Below are 19,387 nucleotides of genomic sequence, written 5' to 3' on the forward strand. Positions count from 1 at the left end.
ATGCCTGGAGGGAAGCACAGAGCCATCTTTAGGAAGTAGAAGCAGGAAACAAGAGAAGACAAAAAAGTTTCAAACCACAATCACCAGCACATAACAAAAACAAAACAGAGAGTTAAGAGGTAGGTGAAAAAGATCAATATTGCCTTATTGTCATGTACCCCAGGAGTCCTGAAAATCATCCCCCTGCTAAAGTAGAGCAGTAGGTCAATAGCCCAGTAAACAGGATTTCCTAATAGCTTCCTTCAATAAACAAAAGTTAATGTTTGATTCCAAAGTGATGGGTAGTTCAGTCTTCATTATCCCAGCCAGGCTGGGTCAACCAGGGTCTCTTATCCAATTTCTTCTCTGCTTAAATGGGAAACTTTGAGAGGAAAAGTGAGGGGGAATTATGTGCATGAACTTTCTCCCCTTTGTTCTTTATTATTTCCCTGTTCTTTCCCTGAAGTTCAGAACTCCAACGGATTCTTATGCTCTTGATAATCTCACTTTGATATAGTCCTAGGTTACATAAAAAAAAAAAAAAATTAGAAAACCATGTAAGGTTTTGGGAGGTGCCTGGGTGGCTCAGTTGGTTAAGCGTCTGCCTTCCACTCAGGTCATGATCCTGGAGTCCTGGGATCGAGCCCCGAGTCTGGTTCTACGCTCAGCAGGGAATCTGCTTCTCCTTCTCCCTTGCCCCTTCCCCGGCTTGTGCGCTCTCTCTCTCGCTCACACTCTCTCAAATAAATAAACAAAATCTTAAAAAAAAAAGAAAGAAAGAAAACCATGTAGGGTTTTGGGGCCCCTGGGTGGCTCATTCCGTCAAGCGTCCGACTCTTGATTTTGGCTCATGATCTCAGGGTCCTGTAATTGAGCCCCCAAATGGCCTCTACACTCAGCAGGGAGTCTGCTTAAGGATTCTCTCCCTCTCCCTCTGCCCCTCCTGAGTAGGAGTAGGACACAAAAGGGATAAAACTGAAAATATACATAAGTTATAGGAATATGATTGGCTTGTTTTATCTTAACAAATATTTGAACTTAAAAAGGGGGTTCACACAAGTAGAATTTATCATAGCCCTCAAATATAATTTAAATAAAAGTTCTACATGAAGCATGTCACCCTTGTAACATTTAAATCCTATCACTTTAATGATTGAGTTGAATTTATAATTTAAAAAATAACATTGTGGTACAAAATTTAGTCTTCTCTCTCTAGAGAGGACATGAGAATTCAGTGATGTGAAACTGATAATCATTACAGATAAAAGGAATTCAAGGGTGAGAGACAGAGTGGCTTGTAAAGCTTTCCTCAGATACTCAGATGGGTGAAGTGGTCCAGAGGAGCCAACTGTTAGGTTTTCACTTGTTTACCGAGTTCAACAAAAAAAAATCAATTCTACGACAACGCAGAATGTAGATGGTCTGCAAGGAGTCCAAATAAATATGACAAATCCTATTATCCTATTGCAGAAATACACAGAAAAACCTACTTTGGATATTGAAAATACTATCCAAGTGCAGGTATCACCATTTGAAATGGTCAAAGGTAGAATACGACACTAGTCTACATTCCAGGAATTTTATCTATGACATCAGTGGGAGAAAATAGAGTAGATACTTTCCCAATTTATATTTCTTTCACCTTTCAACTAATATATAACACAGATGATCAACAGACCCTAGATGCTCATAGATGAACAATCACTTATATTCAGCGACTGTTGATTTTATTAGATTCTGTTTTAAATGTTGGTTCTCTTTGAAGTACTACAAGACAACCATTTTGGAGTACTATAAGAAAATTGAATGATAGGGGTTTTTAAGCCAAATGTTTATTATAGGAAGAAATCTAATTATGAAAAATGAGTTAGTATCAAATAGTACTCTATTGTGTGATTTAAAGAATAAGCATACTCAAGAGGTAAAAATAAATACATTTCAAGAATACAAAATATCTTTCTTGCAGATTCAACTGAGGTCCTGTCTAAGAATATTGATGCTAGTATTTTAATATAGAAACTCTTTCCTGAGTTGCTGCCAAGTTTGAGTAAAAATAGTTATCATTTAATCAGTGTATGACATGAACAATTGTTGCACTAAATAATTTAAAATCATAACAACAGACACCTGGGCTTTATTATAATAGCACATTTTTCTCCTTCAGCATTTAAAAGACATGCTCTAATAGGGATAGAGTTTGAAATCATGCATTTTCACAAATGAGCTATTAGCATGACACTAAGAGGCAGTGCCTAATGAAAATGGCATCAACCCACAGAGCCGAGCCTGCAATATGCATCATGAACCTCTTTGCACCCGGATGAGCACAGCTACACCATGATTTAGCAAATAGTGACTTCCTTACTTTCGTTCACTTCTTCTTGCAATATCTTCTCGCTACCACTTTTTAAAAATCTTACCCTTTCGAGTAGAAAGAGAATTTGGAGACAACAGAACTTACCAGGAGAAACTTCAAATGAAAACTGCCTCCATATGTTAAAAATAAAAATTTAAAACAAAAGTTCTCATCTACTCCAGGAAAGAAAACAAAAACATACGCATTTGAAGCATCATTGTTTGTTTTCATTTTCCAAATGGTCATACTTCTAAGCTTTATCCTAAAATTCTCACAAAAACTCAACTCAACAAAAACTCAAGGAATTTGAGTAACCACTCTGACTTCTACCTACATTCCTATTTCCTGATGGTTCTAAGATTAAGTTGATAAAGAAAAGTGAAAAAGAGAAGTGTGGGACCATCTAAGACTTCATCCAGAACTGCCCGTGGTATTGCATCTTTGCAATTTTTCATCCTCCTGGTGAGGTATTTAACAGAAGGATTAGTCTCTCTAAGAAGGAGTCGGGATTCATACTTCTTAAGGCTACTGAAGCTGGATTAGATAAAGTCCTGAGAAATTCTGACAAGGATCCTTGGATTTGTAAGTGAAGAGGATAGCTGATCTTGCTCTGGCTAATTCCAGGCAGGGCAAAGAACAAAATATGGCATACACACAAGCATCAAGGAATTTATGGACCTAAAAAAGATTCACATAGGATCATATTTTTTAAAAGGTTAATTATTTAAACACACTCAATTGTAAATTCAATTTAATTCTTGTATTTCACTTATTCTAAATGTAATATCAATTTACATTTATAAGAGTTTAATCACAAACATGTAAAAAATAGGATTTTAAACTAAAAGTGAAAGTATAGAGAGCAAAATTTAACAGGAAAAAACTTTGAAACTTGTCTAACCAGAAATAAATAACACTATGATGTTACAATATATAGAAGAAACTGATTAGACATTGACATCGACTCCATCATTTGAAATATCAAATATCTGTCAGTTCTTTCTTTCTTTTTTTTTTTTTTTGAGATTTTATTTATTTATTTGACAGAGACACAGAGAGAGAGGGAACACAAGCGGGGGAGTGGGAGAGGGAGAAGCAGACTCCCTGCTGAGCAGGGAGCCCGATGTGGGGCTCGATCCCAGGACCCTGGGATCATGACCTGAGCTGAAGGCAGATGCTTAATGACTGAGCCACCCAGGTGCCCTGTCAGTTCTTTCAACCTGGCAACAATTTTATGAAACTGAGGCGTGAGTTTCACATCTAAATGCTAAGTGAACAGTAAAGAAAATTTAGACTTGTGTTGCATTATTTGATTGTGAGCTACTGCACATAATTAATAAATAAGTACACTTTAGACCAGCACTGTCTAATACAAAACGCTGTGATGATGGACATGTTTTATATCTGTGCTGTTCAATAGTCCTTAGCCCATGCGGCTAGTGAGCACTTGAACTATGTCCACTATGACTAAGGAACCAAATTTTAAATGCATTTAATTTTAATCAATTTAAATGTACACGTGGCTAGTGTCTACTATATTAGTGCCGCTTTCGAGCAAATAGCCTATGTCAGTAACTGCTACATCAGGTCCAGTGTTAAGGCAAAAACAGCCTCTATTCCCGTAACTGTCACCGAAAGGGCAGTCAAACTTGTGATTCCAGAGACAGGAGACACTATTGCCTTTCAGAAGTTTGGTACTGGAATGGAATGACAGGCTTGGGGGCTAACAGACCTGGACACACCTTCTTCATGCCGTCTTAATTTATGGAATATAAGGTTGAATAAGATCATGTCTATGATAACCTTATTTGCAGTAATCTTCACAGTTCCTCTTTCACTGTATTTCGTTTCCATGCATTCCCGACTCCAGCCAGATGATCCACTGACCTCTGTCTTTGGACCCCAGGTTGATTCTATCTGGAAAATGGCCACTTCTCAGAATGGAAAACAGAAATGCTCCCTAAGCAAGTCAATCTTTTGCCTTAGCCAATCAAGTACTTCCTCATTACAAGAATCTCATATAGTTTCTATAATTTCTCCCTTGCTGTGCCCTAGTTTCCAGGGGCTGAGAAGCTCCTCGGCTGAATGGGTCTCCTGAAGCATCGTGTTCTTCTAATTCTGGCCTACCTGTCCATCAGCAAACATCTGATCTGATGGCCGCACTAACCCTGACTTCAGAGATTCTGCCGAGGTCTTCCACATCACTTACCTAACCGCACGTTCTCTCTGGGCTCTAGTGCCTACGACCAAACCCACATCCTCAGTTTGCTATTGCACAACATAGCATGTAGGCATGGCCTCTGTCTGAAAATGAGGCTCCAAAAGCAGGGAATGTGCAGTCAGAAGAGCAGAATTTAGGTTGATCATAAAATACATCATAAAATGTCAAGAAAAAAAGTGTCTAGAGCAAAAAAGACATCCCTGAGTTTCAGTCTCCCATCTACTAGCTATCTATAAACAATATATCTGACTTCTAATCTAGCCCCCAAATGTAAAGTGGGATTAGTAATTCTCTCAGGATTATATCAGTAAATAAAATAATACTTTAAAAGTGCCTAAAATAGTGACCGACGTGGATGCTATATAAAATAAATTTGAAGCAGAAGAGATCAGCGATAGGAAAATGAATTAACAAACAATAAAACAGTGGCAAGAACCCAGAGATCAAGTGATGAAGACCTATAGAAAGATGGCCATGGAAACAACAAGGTCGATAGATATTTTGACGGAAGTAAAAGCCCCTAGTGACAGATAAGATAAAGGGGGTGGGGGAGAGGAAGGAATCCAAGATAACTTCAAGGTAACTGGGTGGATAATGTTTAGAAAGTTAAGATAGATAGAACTCAGGAAACTGGTATTGAAGGGCAGGTTAGAAAGGGAAAACAAGATAATTTTAGATTTTAGATTTTTAGATCCAATTAGTCTTTTATGTATCTCTAACTATATCTGTATCTGCATATATTTAAAGAAACTCAAGCAAAGGATCACAACTTAAACAACTTGTAAAAAAAAATCAAAGCACCTTAGTGGCACAATCAGGGTGAAGGCTTAGATATCTTTATTTGCATACAAAACAATCAGCTTCTTTCTTGTGATCTGGGATGAAAATGTAAGACACCCAAATAAATATTCTTAAGGGCTCTGAGTTGCAGAAAAAAAGGCTTGGAAATGTAGTTTCAGGAAATACTGGAGCACAGGAAACAGTTGGAAATCTGAGAGTGGATGAACTCACAGAATTATGAAATGCAGAGAGAGAGAAAGAAAAGGTGGTCAATAGTTACAAATGCTAAATAGATGTCAGTGAACCACAGAGACTTTGGTGTTTTAGTCCCACCTCCTGCCTTTTTCACCTTCAAGAATAAGGACAATGATGTGATGAAAGCACTGACAACTGAACTGCTCTTAAAATTGTCTTCCGGGGGGGCCTGGGTGGCTCAGTTGGTTAAGCGACTGCCTTCGGCTCAGGTCATGATCCTGGAGTCCCTGGATCGAGTCCCGCATCGGGCTCCCTGCTTGGCAGGGAGTCTGCTTCTCCCTCTGACCCTCCCCCCTCTCATGTACTCGCTCTCTCTCATTCTCTCTCTCTCAAATAAATAAATAAAAATCTTTAAAAAAAAAAAATAATAAAATAAAATAAAATAAAATTGTCTTCCGTCAGGCTTCCCAATATGATCTTCCCTATATGATCTAATTTAATCCTTAAGAACACCCTGTGAATAAATACTATTATTATGCCAAATTTTTTACAAAAAAATGTAGACGCACAGAAAGGTTTGACCAAGGTCACAAATAAGTGATATTCAGGATTTAAACCTACGGAATTAAATTCCACAGAAACAGAGCTGTGATTCTTGTCTAAACTAGGACGCTTTTGAGAGCTACAGAAAATTAGAGGGACTGGAAATGTCCAGGGCAAACCGGGTTTTATGGTCCCCTGGCCATTAATCAATAAGCATTCTGCCTTGAATGTCTTAGAACCATAAACATTAGTTCTAATTCTTAGTCATCTGCCTGCATTCAGTCCATTGAGACTTTCCAAATGTGTATCCTTTCTCCCTTCTTCCTTTCCACTGACTTCTCTAATCACAAAGTTTTCTCAGTATCTAAAATGTTCTCTTGAATTCCATCCTCAGATCCTTGGATTCTTCTATTCCCAAATATCTTCTATTTCAAATATTTGTTGCTGTATATTCTCACATCCGTCTCAACTGCCAATACCTCTGTTCTTGTCCCACATTTTCCTGATTCCTTGCTATGGCTTCTTTCTCTATCCTCATTCTCTTTTAGTCTTCTCTTCATACTACTGTCAGTTACTTTATAAAAAACAAAGATCCGATTCCCTAATTAAGATCAGGTTATGGATGAAGGGGGTGAAAAGGTACAAACTTCCAGTTATAAAATAAGTAAGTCATGGGGATGTAATGTACAGCATGGTGACTACAGTTAATATACTGTACGGCACATTTGAAAGTTGCTAAGAGTAGATCTTAGAAGTTCTCATCACACACACAAAAATACTTCCAACTTTATGGTGACAGATGTTAACTAGACTTATTATGATCATTTTGCAATATATACAAATATTGAATCATGATATTATACCCTTGAAACTAATATAATGTTATGTGTCAATTATACCTAAAGAAAAAAAAAAAGAACTAAACCATACTTCACTTCCCCGTGATGTCAGGATAATATTTATAGCTTTCCAGCCCCAACTCCCACTCTCTTCTAATGCTTCCGGTAGTCACCCCTGAGTTCAGTAACCCTCCCATGTAATCTTTGCAAGCCCATGAGTAGAACAGCATTCAGTATGTCAAGGGTCCTCAAAAGTTGTTATTAAATGTTAAACCAATGCAAGGCTTCCTACTTTGTAATTCTCTTCACACAGCATTTAAGAAAAATATGCTAGTCAAATAATAGTTGAATAAAGATTTCCTACATTTATTAATTCAGCAATGCGGCAGACTTCTTAATGGACATGTCACTGTTAAGGAATAAATAGAATAATCTCCAAAAAGAGTGGCAATATGATGACATTTGCCATCCCAAGATTAAGAAATACAATCTATACTTCATTTTAAAGCCATAAGTATATCTTGCTACCTAAACAGATGGGTAAGTTTTTCTATTTGGTAAAATCCATGCACTCACTCTCAAACCAAGTATTTCCACAAAAACCTCACAATGCTCAAGAAGATAGTCTTGCCTTGTCTGAGTGTAGAGAAATTAATGAGTAATCACATAGTTGGGAGATCTTCTAAATTTGTCTTCCCCGTTAACAGGCTCTCTTTTGGTCAAGGGAGATCCCATTGTTGTGTAAACAAATGGATCTGGAGGTTCTGACTAAAGAAATGTTTTAAAGCATTTTTCCCTTTTGTTTATGTTGTCACTGCTTAAATGATACTGAGAGATAGAGAGATAGCCCCTAGGAAATGTCTACCCAGGCCTCCTCCACCAAAACCCAGTATTTATGGTGGGAAAGAGAAATGTTGTTTGTCTGCTTAAATGGCAATGTTATGTTATTCTGCCACACTTTATAATAAAGTCCTATGATAATTAGGAAACATTAGACTATCATGATAAAACCTGATCTGCTATAAGGCAGGAGAACATAAACAAACATAAATTAATTAATTAATCAATTAATTCATTAGTGGCTTTTTTAAAACTCAGAATATTGTATCACCTCCAAACAAAAAAGTAATCAGATAAACTTATGTCAATATTAATATGCTTAAAATTTTAGAAGGACATGTCAACCCAAGTATAAATAACCTTTCAACAAAAGAAGTTAGCATTACAACCTATCCCTTTGTTGTTAGGCTCATAGACAGTATTTGGCTTAGTCATTAAAAAACAGACTTCAGGAGAAAGATTGCTGACTTAAACCCCAGGGTCTACAACTGACAAGTTATAAGAACTTGACCAAATTTCTCAACTTCATTCTGTTTACTCATCTTAAAAAGGCACATAATAATAATAATGCATACCTCATATGTCATTGTGGACATTTAAAAAATCAATTAGAGCATGGAACAGCGTCAAGGACAATAGCACACTTTCAGTAAGTGTCAGCTATTATTATTATATACACAACAGGTTCTGGAGATTTGTCTTAGTGGGGAATTAATCAAATGCATTTTATAATGTTAAGCTAAACCACTTATTCCCAAACACATTTGAATGAGTAATAATGAGTTTCTTATCTATCCAAAAGCCAAGGCAAAAAAATGAAAAGAGAAAATGACTAACCATTGAGCCAGTAGTGCTCCGAAATGTCGGTTCTGATGTAATGATGGTCATGAGTAGGCCCAAGGGACCGCGTGAATGCCGTGTCTTTGCCAAGGAAATCAGACGCTGTTCCAGAATAGAGGTACTCATCTGAGAGGGAGAAGAGAATACACAGGACTTCTAAGAATACAGCAGCAGATACTATTTGCAATATACTAATTTCATTGTGTGAAACCAAAGACGTTTCTTGCTTAACATGAGAAGATACTGTTTCATAAATTTCACGTTCAAATTTTGAAAAATTTGTAGAGTCGAAGACAAGATAACCCAATGAACTTTGGTACGCTGGTGCTAGAGACCTGAAGATAAAAATGGCCAAAGTCTTCTGAATTCATAATTGCATATGCATTAGCTTCTCTTATGAATAAGCTCTTTCTCCTTTCCCCTCTCCCTACAAATAACTCAAGGACACATCATAATTAAGAGTTTGTCTTCGTAGCAGCACAAAAAATACTAAAAAGTAAATGCCATAATGAGGAATGGATTGTGTAATTACTATTTACTTAACCAATACAACCTCAATGACCACAACTTTTCTCTGCCTAACCTCTGCTGAAAGGGAGCTTTCAGCACTGAAGTCATTCTTGGTAATTATAACATGTTGCATTCCTTGTAGCTAATCACATCTCTAATGGTTCTGATAAACAGGAATTCCTGAAAAGGAAAGATGTGGCTATTACTGCATACCGAACTTCTTTGTCCTGTTATTTATGTAAAATGCATATCCATGTTTTACCAGAAAGAGAGAAGTGGGGGGGGGGAACGCAGGGTGGGGGTCAGGCAGAAGAGAAAGGAGAGAAGAAAGGGGGGAGGTGTAAGAAGGGAAAGAGAAGGATGAGAGGAAGGGGAGGGAGAAGGAAGAGATCAGGGAAGAAGGGGAAGAGAAAAGGATTGAGGGAGAGAAAGGGGAGTGGGGGCCAGTGTTCCCTAATGCTAGTCAGCACTTGGAGGGGGGAGAGACAAGAATGTTGTCCCTACAGTAGAATATATTGCCCCTTCGAAAGCTAAGCCTCTATTTCAAGAAATCTTTATAGTCAATAATGTTGAGTATACGTAATAGACCACAATAAAAAAAGAAAAGGCTAATCTCTATAGAGCATTTAGATTTTTAAATGGCTAAGTATAAGATGAGTGAAAGACACTGTTTTATCACTAAAATCCAATTTTCCTCAGAAATATTATCTTTAAAATTCTGACTTTCTATAAGTGATTGAAATACTTCCTAAATCCTCTGATTACATCCATCTAAATAACCTTTTACTGAACTATTTGAGTCAACCAATCTAAATAATGGCAAGAGTCAATTTCCAAAGGTAAACAAAACAAAACAAAACAAAACACAAAAGAGAGAAACCCAGTCAGGTAAAGTAAATGTAGATATGATACCACTTCCTTCTCTTAAAGCAATCCCCTAAAATAAATGGTAAATTTTTAGACAATATTTCATTTGTGGAGCAAATTTTTAAAAAACAGAAGAAAAATAACAACATCAATAAAGACTCTTACTTGGTAAGAGTAAAGGAAACAAACTATTCGTTTGAAAAAAAAAAAAAAAACTGTGGATATTTGAACATATTGTTTAAAAAAAAAAAAAGGTGTGTTTCAACCTAAAAACTGTATTTGTATATCCAGGCTTTAAAACTGTCTTCTTTGTATTTAAATCACTTAGGGATTTGTAAGAGGGCTCACCAATGCCCATAGTCCACTGTTTTTATTAAGGGTATGTCAACCCCACTTGACAGATCAGAATCCCAAATCATCCATCTCCCTTTCTGAGGATAATGACTGAACATCAGTCATACAATTTTCAAAACACACAAAAACACGCATGCTTTCACTTCAAAGGAAGATCACTAGTTCTCACTAAGTGAAAATTAAAATGTCATGGTGCTTCACTCTTATCGTCTATTCAAACATTTGATAGACAAGTTCAATAAAAAGAGAGTAAAGTCATGAACCAAACCAAGACAAAAGGGGTCCTTATAATGGTTAAAATTCAGAGGTCGTGCCAACATTCCTCAGAACAGACTTCAGACCACACAGCACTGCCTTCTTTAAACAGGATAATCACCTCACAAGCGAATTTAAGATGTAGACAAAGCAAGAGAAGACTGAATGTGCTAGCAAAAAATTCACATTTCCATTACTACAATCAGGTTAATGTGAAATTGAGGGGAAAAGATGTTATAAAATTCTATTATCTGTATTCTATGTTATCTGTATTCTATCATTTGTTTTATTAGTTTATCCACTACATCTTACTATTAATCCTTCCACTCAAATCTTCAACATATTTTGTAACCTATTATGTTTAAGGAATTGCTAAATTTGACTTCCGTAGTAAGCCAAATAGGGACATAGCTTCGTATAAGAAAATCTGAGACATCTAAATATAAAATTACAGAACAAGTAAGTATGTGTCATTTGCATTAAAAAGAATTCAACCAGAAGTTCATTTAAAAACTGTGTAGAGGGGCACCTGGGTGGCTCAGTTGGTTAAGCATCTGCCTTCGGCTCAGGTCATGATCTTGGGGTCCTGGGATCACCCCAGGCTGGCTCTCTGCTCATCGGGGAGTCTGCTTGTCCCTCTCCCTCTGCCTTTTCCCCTCCTTGTGCTCTCACTCTCTCTTTCTCAGATAAATAAATATAAATAATAATAATAAAAAAAAAAAACTGTAGAAATGAAGGATTTGCTCGGGCTTCCCCTGATGATAAGGATGCTAAATATAGAGATTTGGCACTAAAATACTATAATCACATAGCCAGTGAAAGAGTAATCCCAAATAATCTTTAACTCAATAAGAAAATGTGGTTTAGTCTACACATACCTTTTCAGAAAACCACCTAAAAGCAAGGCCATTGATCTTACCTGTCATTACCGAGGCAAAAGGCTGCTGAGGATCAAAAGGACATTTCAGTCTGCCAGACTCCAAATTATGTGTGTCTAGTTTGAATATAACTTCCTGTTATGAGAAATATTAACACAAGTGAGATTTTTTAAAATAGCAAATCAGCAAGAAGATAGGAGATAAGAACTAAATTCTAACTCATTAATTCAACAAAAACTGATTGAGCATATAGCATGTGCATCACGCTGTGCTCCTTAACTCTTTAGCAAATATTATTTCTGGCTAGGCTCAATTCCCATGTTTTGGTCTGTGTTTGCCCAAAGTAGTAATGATAATACTGAATGAATTTTTCAATTGGAAGTAGTGATATAACCATCAATTCACTGAGTCTGGACCACTCTCATTATCAAAATCACCATCAAGCGCACACATTTCTTAAGGCTAATAACAAATTTATTGAGCCTAATAAGCTAATTTCCTCATCTAAGAAATGAATTTATGGGGCGCCTGGCTGGCTCAGTCCATTGAGCATGTGACTGTTGATCTCAGGTTCATGAGTTTGAGCCCCACGTTGGGTATAAAGATTGCTTAAAAAAAAAAAGAAATGAATTTACTAAAATAATTACACTTTCATTACTATTGTGGTTTATTTACTCACACATCTTCAACTAAACCAATATAGGCCTTGTGACATTTTGTGATTTTAGAGACATAAAAGCGTGCTAAGGCAGGCAGTCCATTTACAGAGCTGTTGATACATGTGGGCAAAAAAAACCCAAAAAACAAAAAAAAAACCCAACAACCAAAAAAAACTCTGTTGTAGTATTTTCACTATTATGAAAACACTGTACACATTAAAACCACATAGTTATTTTGGCTGAAATATCTATTTTTATAATAGTGGCCACAGACAGAATGACATTGGCAGACTTATAATATTCAGGAAAAAATAACATCTTAAGTTGAACTTTCCAAGAAAAATATGAATGTATAATGAATATGGCCCCATGAGTTTGAGTGTTTCATAACAATGACAACACTACCATCCAGCAGAAAGGCTGATGACTCACCCTGCATATGCACTAGTTAGAGAAATCTAGCATTTCAGATATTTTCTCTAGACGGTGTATCTACCAAGTTGTATCAGAACACATGCATAATAAGAAAGGAACATTCAGTGCTACTTATCTAGAAAGTAAGCAATGAAGCAAAAGTGATAGAGGGAATTGGATTGTTTGTTGTACTGTGTTGTCATTTCAGATTTGTTTCTTCTGAACAGAACCAATAGTAATGACCACCTTATTAAAAAAAAAAAAAAAAAAACAGTGGTAGTAATTTAAATAGCATGATTGACAATGGCTATTTCATAGTTTTAAGTAAATGCACTTTCATGCTAACAGGAATAGTCCCTGCCATTAGGTACTAACTGTGGGCCCAGGAAATTTATGTACATTGTCTCATTGAATCCTCACCATAAGCCTAAAGCTATAGCTACTTTAAGAATTCCAGCTTCACAAGAGGAATATTGAGGACAGAAGGGGTTAACTGTCTTGTTCAGCAGCACATAGCTAGTAAGAGGCGAAGCAGTAGCTTGAACTCTCAGGGCTGTCCCCAAAGTTCATGCTGTTAACTAATCTCACCTCAGAATTTCAAACTCATGGATTTAAAAATGTGTTAAAATCAATTTATAGACTCACCATGACCATGTAATATGATCAAATCCAAGTATGTTTAGTTGGAACAGGCCAGCTAATGACAAGCTGTGATAGTGGAACCTTGGCATGGAAAAGGTACAGTGAGAACCCATTTAGGGCATGCTTCCCAACTGCGAATGAGGCTACAGAGATGTCAGGGAAAAAAACACCTGTAGACAGTGGCACTCGTGTGTGTTTAAATATCATTAAGGGCACATTATTTCCCACAGATCAAACAGAACTGTTGACTCTAAAGCCTATAATAAGATATTGTAATGGGAAAAAGTAAACTGAATCCCAGTGTGCCAGAACATTAGAGTAGAAAGTTAAAAAGGAAAGACCAAGAAAATAGGAGAGTGTCACCGTTGATGAAAAGTACTAGATAAACCCTCCTAACTGTACAGACTTCTGTTTTTAAGATGCAACATTTCATTACATTCTCAAGATAAGCCCATAACATTGATATCTTGAAGGCTTAGGACAAGGTCTCTCTTATAATCTCCTGGAGAAAGGAATTATCAGGAAAGAGAGTTTCCTTAAGCCAGAGTCAAGGACACTAAGAGGAAAATTCTGTAAAAAATAATGGTTGACTGAGTGGACGTTGGGAGATAAACTGACTGAATTACAGGACACTAACTTTTGAGACAACTTCAGTTTTATAAGAAAATTCCTTCAGCGTAATTAAGTAAGCAAAACATACCAACGTATATTGTTGAAGTAAAGAGATGAGCATGATAGGAAAACATTTAGTTATCAGGGCAACTAGGCAGAGTTATTGTTAATACCACCCCCATTTAAAGATGAGATTTCTGGCAGCAGAGGGGAGATCCCAGAGGAGAGAACATCCTTCCAGTGTAATTACTAAACAAACAACAGGCATTGCTGGTATCACAGAATCAATGTATATATTTACACACACACAATATATATATATACATACACACACAAACACATCTATACATACACACACATGTATACACACACGCATATACACACACATTTATACATACACATACATGCATACGTACATCGCAGACATTATTTTTCCATGAAGTTTACATACACACTTTCCAAATCCTTGCCTTGCTGCCTTTCGTGCTCCTATTGCCTAGTACGGCTGAGTCGTAAGTGGTAAGTGACTGGAATGAAGCAAGGGCTCCGCCAAAGCCCATACAAGCATCTTCTCATTTTATCCTTCAAATAACTCTGTGAGATAGTTACTATTATTATCATCCTCATTTTGCTGAATAAACAGAAGCTTCAAGAGTTTATGCAGGGCGCATAAGACTACGGAGCTGGTAACTGACCGAAGCCATAATTCAAACTCTGGCTGCCCAGGCTCCAACGATTAGCTGTTGACACTGCCCTGACTCCTGTCCTGAAATCCGGATCCAACCGCCGGCTTGGCATGACCTAACCGAACATTTGCAAATGCAGAACGTACAAGACTCACTCACCGTTTCCCTCGCAACTTGTTACTATTCTCACCTCAGTAACACCACTCTCTAACTCACTGCCAAGGACAGAAATCTGGGATTCATTTGAGCTTTTCTCCTCTTTCCTCTCACTGTCCCAGGATTTCCCAGGAAGGGGACTTCCCACACTTCCCTTCTGCGTCCCTCTTACATATTGCCGGTCCCTCTTTCCAGCCCCATCAGGAGAAACCTTATCTATTTGAAAATGGAAGAGCCTTCTAAATTCCCTCTGGAAGAGCAATGATTCCTGGGACTAATAATTCATTGAAAAAAGTTAACAATCTTCAAGCAGCGTTGCCATACAATTACCTGTATTCCTGACCAGTGGAAAAATCACCAGGCTCACCTCCCAGCTCACCCATAATTCTCTGAGTCACAGACCTTGTAAATCTGACTGTCCCAGGCCCTCTTGACAGCCCCAAGCTAAGTAATTAGCTCCATCTAAATTCCCTTTCAGCACTTATGACTTTCAGGAGTTAAAGAACACTATTTGCACCCCTCAGCAAGTTGTGAGTTTGGCCTTTAGCCTCAGGCCTCAAAACACATCCAGGCTGTGGGGCTATCTAATATAATTACACCCTATGTTATATATTACCCTTCATCAAAGCTAGGCAAGAGAACATTACACCAGCAACAAAGAATGATGGATTCAAGTTGCCAAGTCTCCTAGTGGTTCGGAGATTTAACTATGAGGGTTGCTTTATTTTCAAACAGTTGAGAATGGGCTGGTTAGACAAGTTGGTTAGAGAGGAAAATTAATCCAGCCACAGCTGTGGGTTTGATCTCTGCATGAATCAGTTAAATCAATGTAAAGAAACCTGTTCCATAAGCCCAGACTTTACTTTCAAACACACAGTGAATTATCCTGGAAATATGTGTGGTTATTCACAAGTAGTATATACATAAACATAAGGATGACAGTACAACTCATCACACCCATACAAAGAAACAATTTAGAGTATGTACTCTAAAGCTCAGTTGGGCATGCTTGCTCTAGAGACAGACTGCTTTGGTTCAATTCCTTGCCAGACCACTTATTAGCTGGGTGATTTTAGGCGTGTTATTTAATTCCACTGAGACTCAAGTTTTACTAACTTGTAAGTTGGGACTTATAAAGGTACTAACTTCAATTAAAAGCGTTGTTAAATTTCAGAGACAATCCATGTAAAGTGCCTGGCATAGTCCATGATACAAAGAAGCCACTTTAATGTATCAGTTATTAATTAAACTACTGAAATCTGCATGTTTCTCATTTATTAAAATGCTCATTGATAGCTGGAATATATTCCTCTTAATTTAGTACATCTTTATTTGCACTATGGCAATTCGGCCCAGCAGAAATAATGAATTCAGTGTGCTAATGACTATGTATATAATTTTAAGAAAAAAAAATTATCTGTACTTAGTGTGCACCACTGTACTTAGTGTGTAACCACATATAACAGGTCAAATTTGCTGGATGGGAAAAATGAAATTATTTATAAGATACAATTCCACTGCAAGGTCATATGGGATGTGGATTTTTACTAACAGCAACTAATATAGATCTAATTACAATGGAAACTCAAACGAAAATAAGAACATACACAGAGTCTATAGAAAACAAACACTTTCAACATTTTACACTTTTAATTTTGATCATCTCATTAAAAAACTTCTAATCAAAAAACTTTTTATTGGGTAGATAGAGTGTGTAATCAAAATGGCAATCTATAAGGTGGTTGGGAACATGAGTTCTTATGTGATTCATAAACTATATGATTCAAACTTTATATTCAAATCTGCCTGTTTTATGTCAAAGACATTAAGTGACAAGGTATTATAACTAATTGTTTTCATGCTATTTCATTATTACCTCCTTGTAGACTCCAAGATCAATATAACCACATATTGGATGAAATGCTCCAGTTCCACACACATAAATGTGAGTTTTGTTATAGGGTTGAAGTACGCGGACAAAATTTGCACATTCTGTCTATTGGACATAAAAAAAAAATAAAAGCATTAGCACGCAATTCATGTTGTTGAAAGATTATCATTCATACCACCTGTTTTCCAAGTAGATAAATCATCAAGAAAAACAGCAAAAATGAAAACGATTCATGAGACATGCTTAAACATCTGACTTAGCAAAGGAGGCAAAACAAACTAGAAACTGTGGCTTAAATGAATGATTGAAGCTTTTTTGAAGTTTTACAGGTGTTGAACTAATCAGAATGCTAGAGTGCACATCTCTATAGGTATTCAGCGGGGCCTACGGAATGGATATCAACAGAATGAGATATCCATACCTTCTTTCAGGAATTACCTAAGAACAAAACCTGTCATGTTCTGATGTTCCCACATTGTCTATCACATTATAGATCCACTGTTGACAACATCAACTGTCTCAGCTACACTGAACAAAACATGAACACACTTGTGTATTCCCATATATGTATTCCATTTTTATTGGATGGAATGCACTACCACTTTATTCCCAACTATTTTTAATGTCACAGAGCCTTTAAAAATCAACTTAATTTCTCTTTTTTCCAAGAATCTCTTGTTCTTCCCCTGCATTTTCTAACACCAAGTCAAATTTTTGAAGAGACTTTTATATTTCTGCTTGCTTTGCATATGCTTGGTCCTAAAAATATTTCTTTGCATTATTATCATTATAACATATATTATCTATCCCCTAGTTAGTTACAAGTAGTGACTCTTAATTTTTCTGAGTAGTCATTCCTGTTATTATACATTATTTTTGATTTATCTCCCCTAAGTAATTCCTTATCTTTACATGATTATTGGCTTCATGGTTCCTGGACCCCAAAATCCCTGAGAAAACACCGGGCTGGAGTATACTTTTATTCTGGATTGACTTTATCTAGGAGATGGGGAAGTGTTCACCAAGAAAGGTATAAACCTAAGAAACCACTGGGATTCATAGAAAAAGTCTAGTTCTTCCCTACCTGAATGGCCATGCGTTCCTCAGCAGTCAGACGTTGACCTAATGGGTCACTCTTATTGTAAGAGTTGTTAAGAAGGAATATATTACAAAAGAACCCAAAAGACAAAAAACAATGACCTAACTGGTAGGGTGGTTTTTAGAATTAAATACAATTTTCAGAAAGCAGACAGCAACTTAACTGACAGGATGAAGTTAAATAATATAATATTAATAATTATTATTTACCCTGATTTGGATCTATATAAAATATCAATATCCCAGTGGCTATTCAGATTTTAGAGTGAAAAGCTATACCTGCATAACTGTGGTAAAGAGTTCCTAGTCTCTAGTACTTCCCTTCGCCAGCTAGCCTTGCAATTTTATGTCTCAAGAATTCATAGATCCCAATTAATAAAATGTGTACATTCTACCACAGAAGAATGTTACAATGAACTCATTGAATCTTCTGTTCTCTGCTTTCTATAAACAAAGCAGTTGCTTCAGATTGTATGAAAGGACAGCATCATTATTGGTCTCTCAGAGAGCTACACAAGGAAAGGATGTTTCTTTATCAGGTAGGCAGACTTAGCACTCTCTAATAATGGCACTGCATATAGTTACTTAGGTTGTATGCCAAGGGGAAAAAAAAGGCACATCTAAGGATGTGCAAGTTACACTACAGACATCTTTATTATCCTGAATATTTTCATATATTTTGTATATGTTCTCAAATATTCATTATATGCAGTCTCTTAAGAAAGGAACACTTTAAATTCACTAAGACAGTTTTCTGGCAAATAGTCTTGTTTAACAAAAACATATTATGTCAGTTTTCCACCTTTCTGTCAAGGTGTCTGATGGAGAGAAATTATTTTCTATTTGCACAAAGGCACCATAGAGGACTACTTCATATTCTTTAACATCATGTTAGGCAATCTCAGATGAAAATCTAATTCAGACAGTACATATGTCATACTAATGATTTTGAACAAATAATAGACACACCATAATATGAGAAAAGCCAAGGCAAAAAGTTTAAAAATGTCTGTGATCACCAGATAAACTGTAATTATGGCTTCATCACTAGAACGAGAGGTTTTAATATTCTCCAGCTTTTATTTTACTCACTCATGCTCACTGAAGGGACTTTTATTTCTTGGTCTTTCCCCCACCAAGAGCTTTATACAAGGGTGAGATCGATACCAGGAACAGTACCCAGGGAGGGGAAGAGTAGAATTACATTGCTGGAGTGAGTACGGACTGACTCGCTGCCCAATTATTTCATCATTTTTTAAAAAGCTGTTTTAACAAATAGTCATAGAATTTAGAGGGTAATTGTTATGAAGGAGTACTTGTGTCCTCTAAAATTCATTGGTTGAAACCCTAACCCCTCGCCCCCCCAGAGGGATGGTAATAGGAGGTGGGGCCTTTGGAGGTAATTAGCTTTAGAAAAGATCCTGAGATCGGGATCATCATGATGGGAAGAGACAGAACTCTCTCTTTCTCCCTCTCTCCCCCTCCCTCTCTTTCTCTATCTCCTCCCCCCCCCCCCCCCCCGCCATGTGAAGATACAACAGGATGATGTCCATCTGCAAGCCAGGTAGAGAATTTTCATCAAGCACCAAATCTACCAGCACTTTGATCTTGAACTTCTCAGCCTTCAGTACTGTGAGAGATAAATGTCTGTTGTTTAATGTCTGTAGTTTATGAGATTTTGTTACAGTAGCCCACGCTATGACAGCAATTTTACAAGATTTTAAAATAAATATATGTATAAAGAAATAAAACAACTTCCTTTCCAGATTATA

At 36.8% G+C, this 19,387-nt stretch overlaps 1 protein-coding gene across 3 annotated transcripts in view; it reads right to left on the reverse strand.

Annotated features, from left to right (window-relative positions):
- Nucleotides 1–19,387, reverse strand: part of SEMA3D (semaphorin 3D) — a 196,043-nt gene that overhangs the window by 60,756 nt on the left and 115,900 nt on the right. For 2 of the 3 annotated variants that reach the window (XM_036105527.2, XM_036105526.2), the window contains exons 5-7: nucleotides 16,503–16,622; nucleotides 11,499–11,592; nucleotides 8,591–8,719 (exon numbers count right to left, since the gene is read on the reverse strand). In XM_036105527.2, coding sequence (XP_035961420.2) covers nucleotides 8,591–8,719; nucleotides 11,499–11,592; nucleotides 16,503–16,622 — 343 coding nt within the window. Of the gene's footprint in view, nucleotides 1–8,590; nucleotides 8,720–11,498; nucleotides 11,593–16,502; nucleotides 16,623–17,601; nucleotides 17,653–19,151; nucleotides 19,246–19,387 lie in introns of all 3 variants that reach the window. The other variant, XM_078060099.1, reaches the window with a different exon arrangement.

The sequence above is a fragment of the Halichoerus grypus genome, chromosome 12 (assembly GCF_964656455.1).
Source record: "Halichoerus grypus chromosome 12, mHalGry1.hap1.1, whole genome shotgun sequence".
In the NCBI taxonomy this organism is placed as follows: domain Eukaryota; kingdom Metazoa; phylum Chordata; class Mammalia; order Carnivora; family Phocidae; genus Halichoerus; species Halichoerus grypus.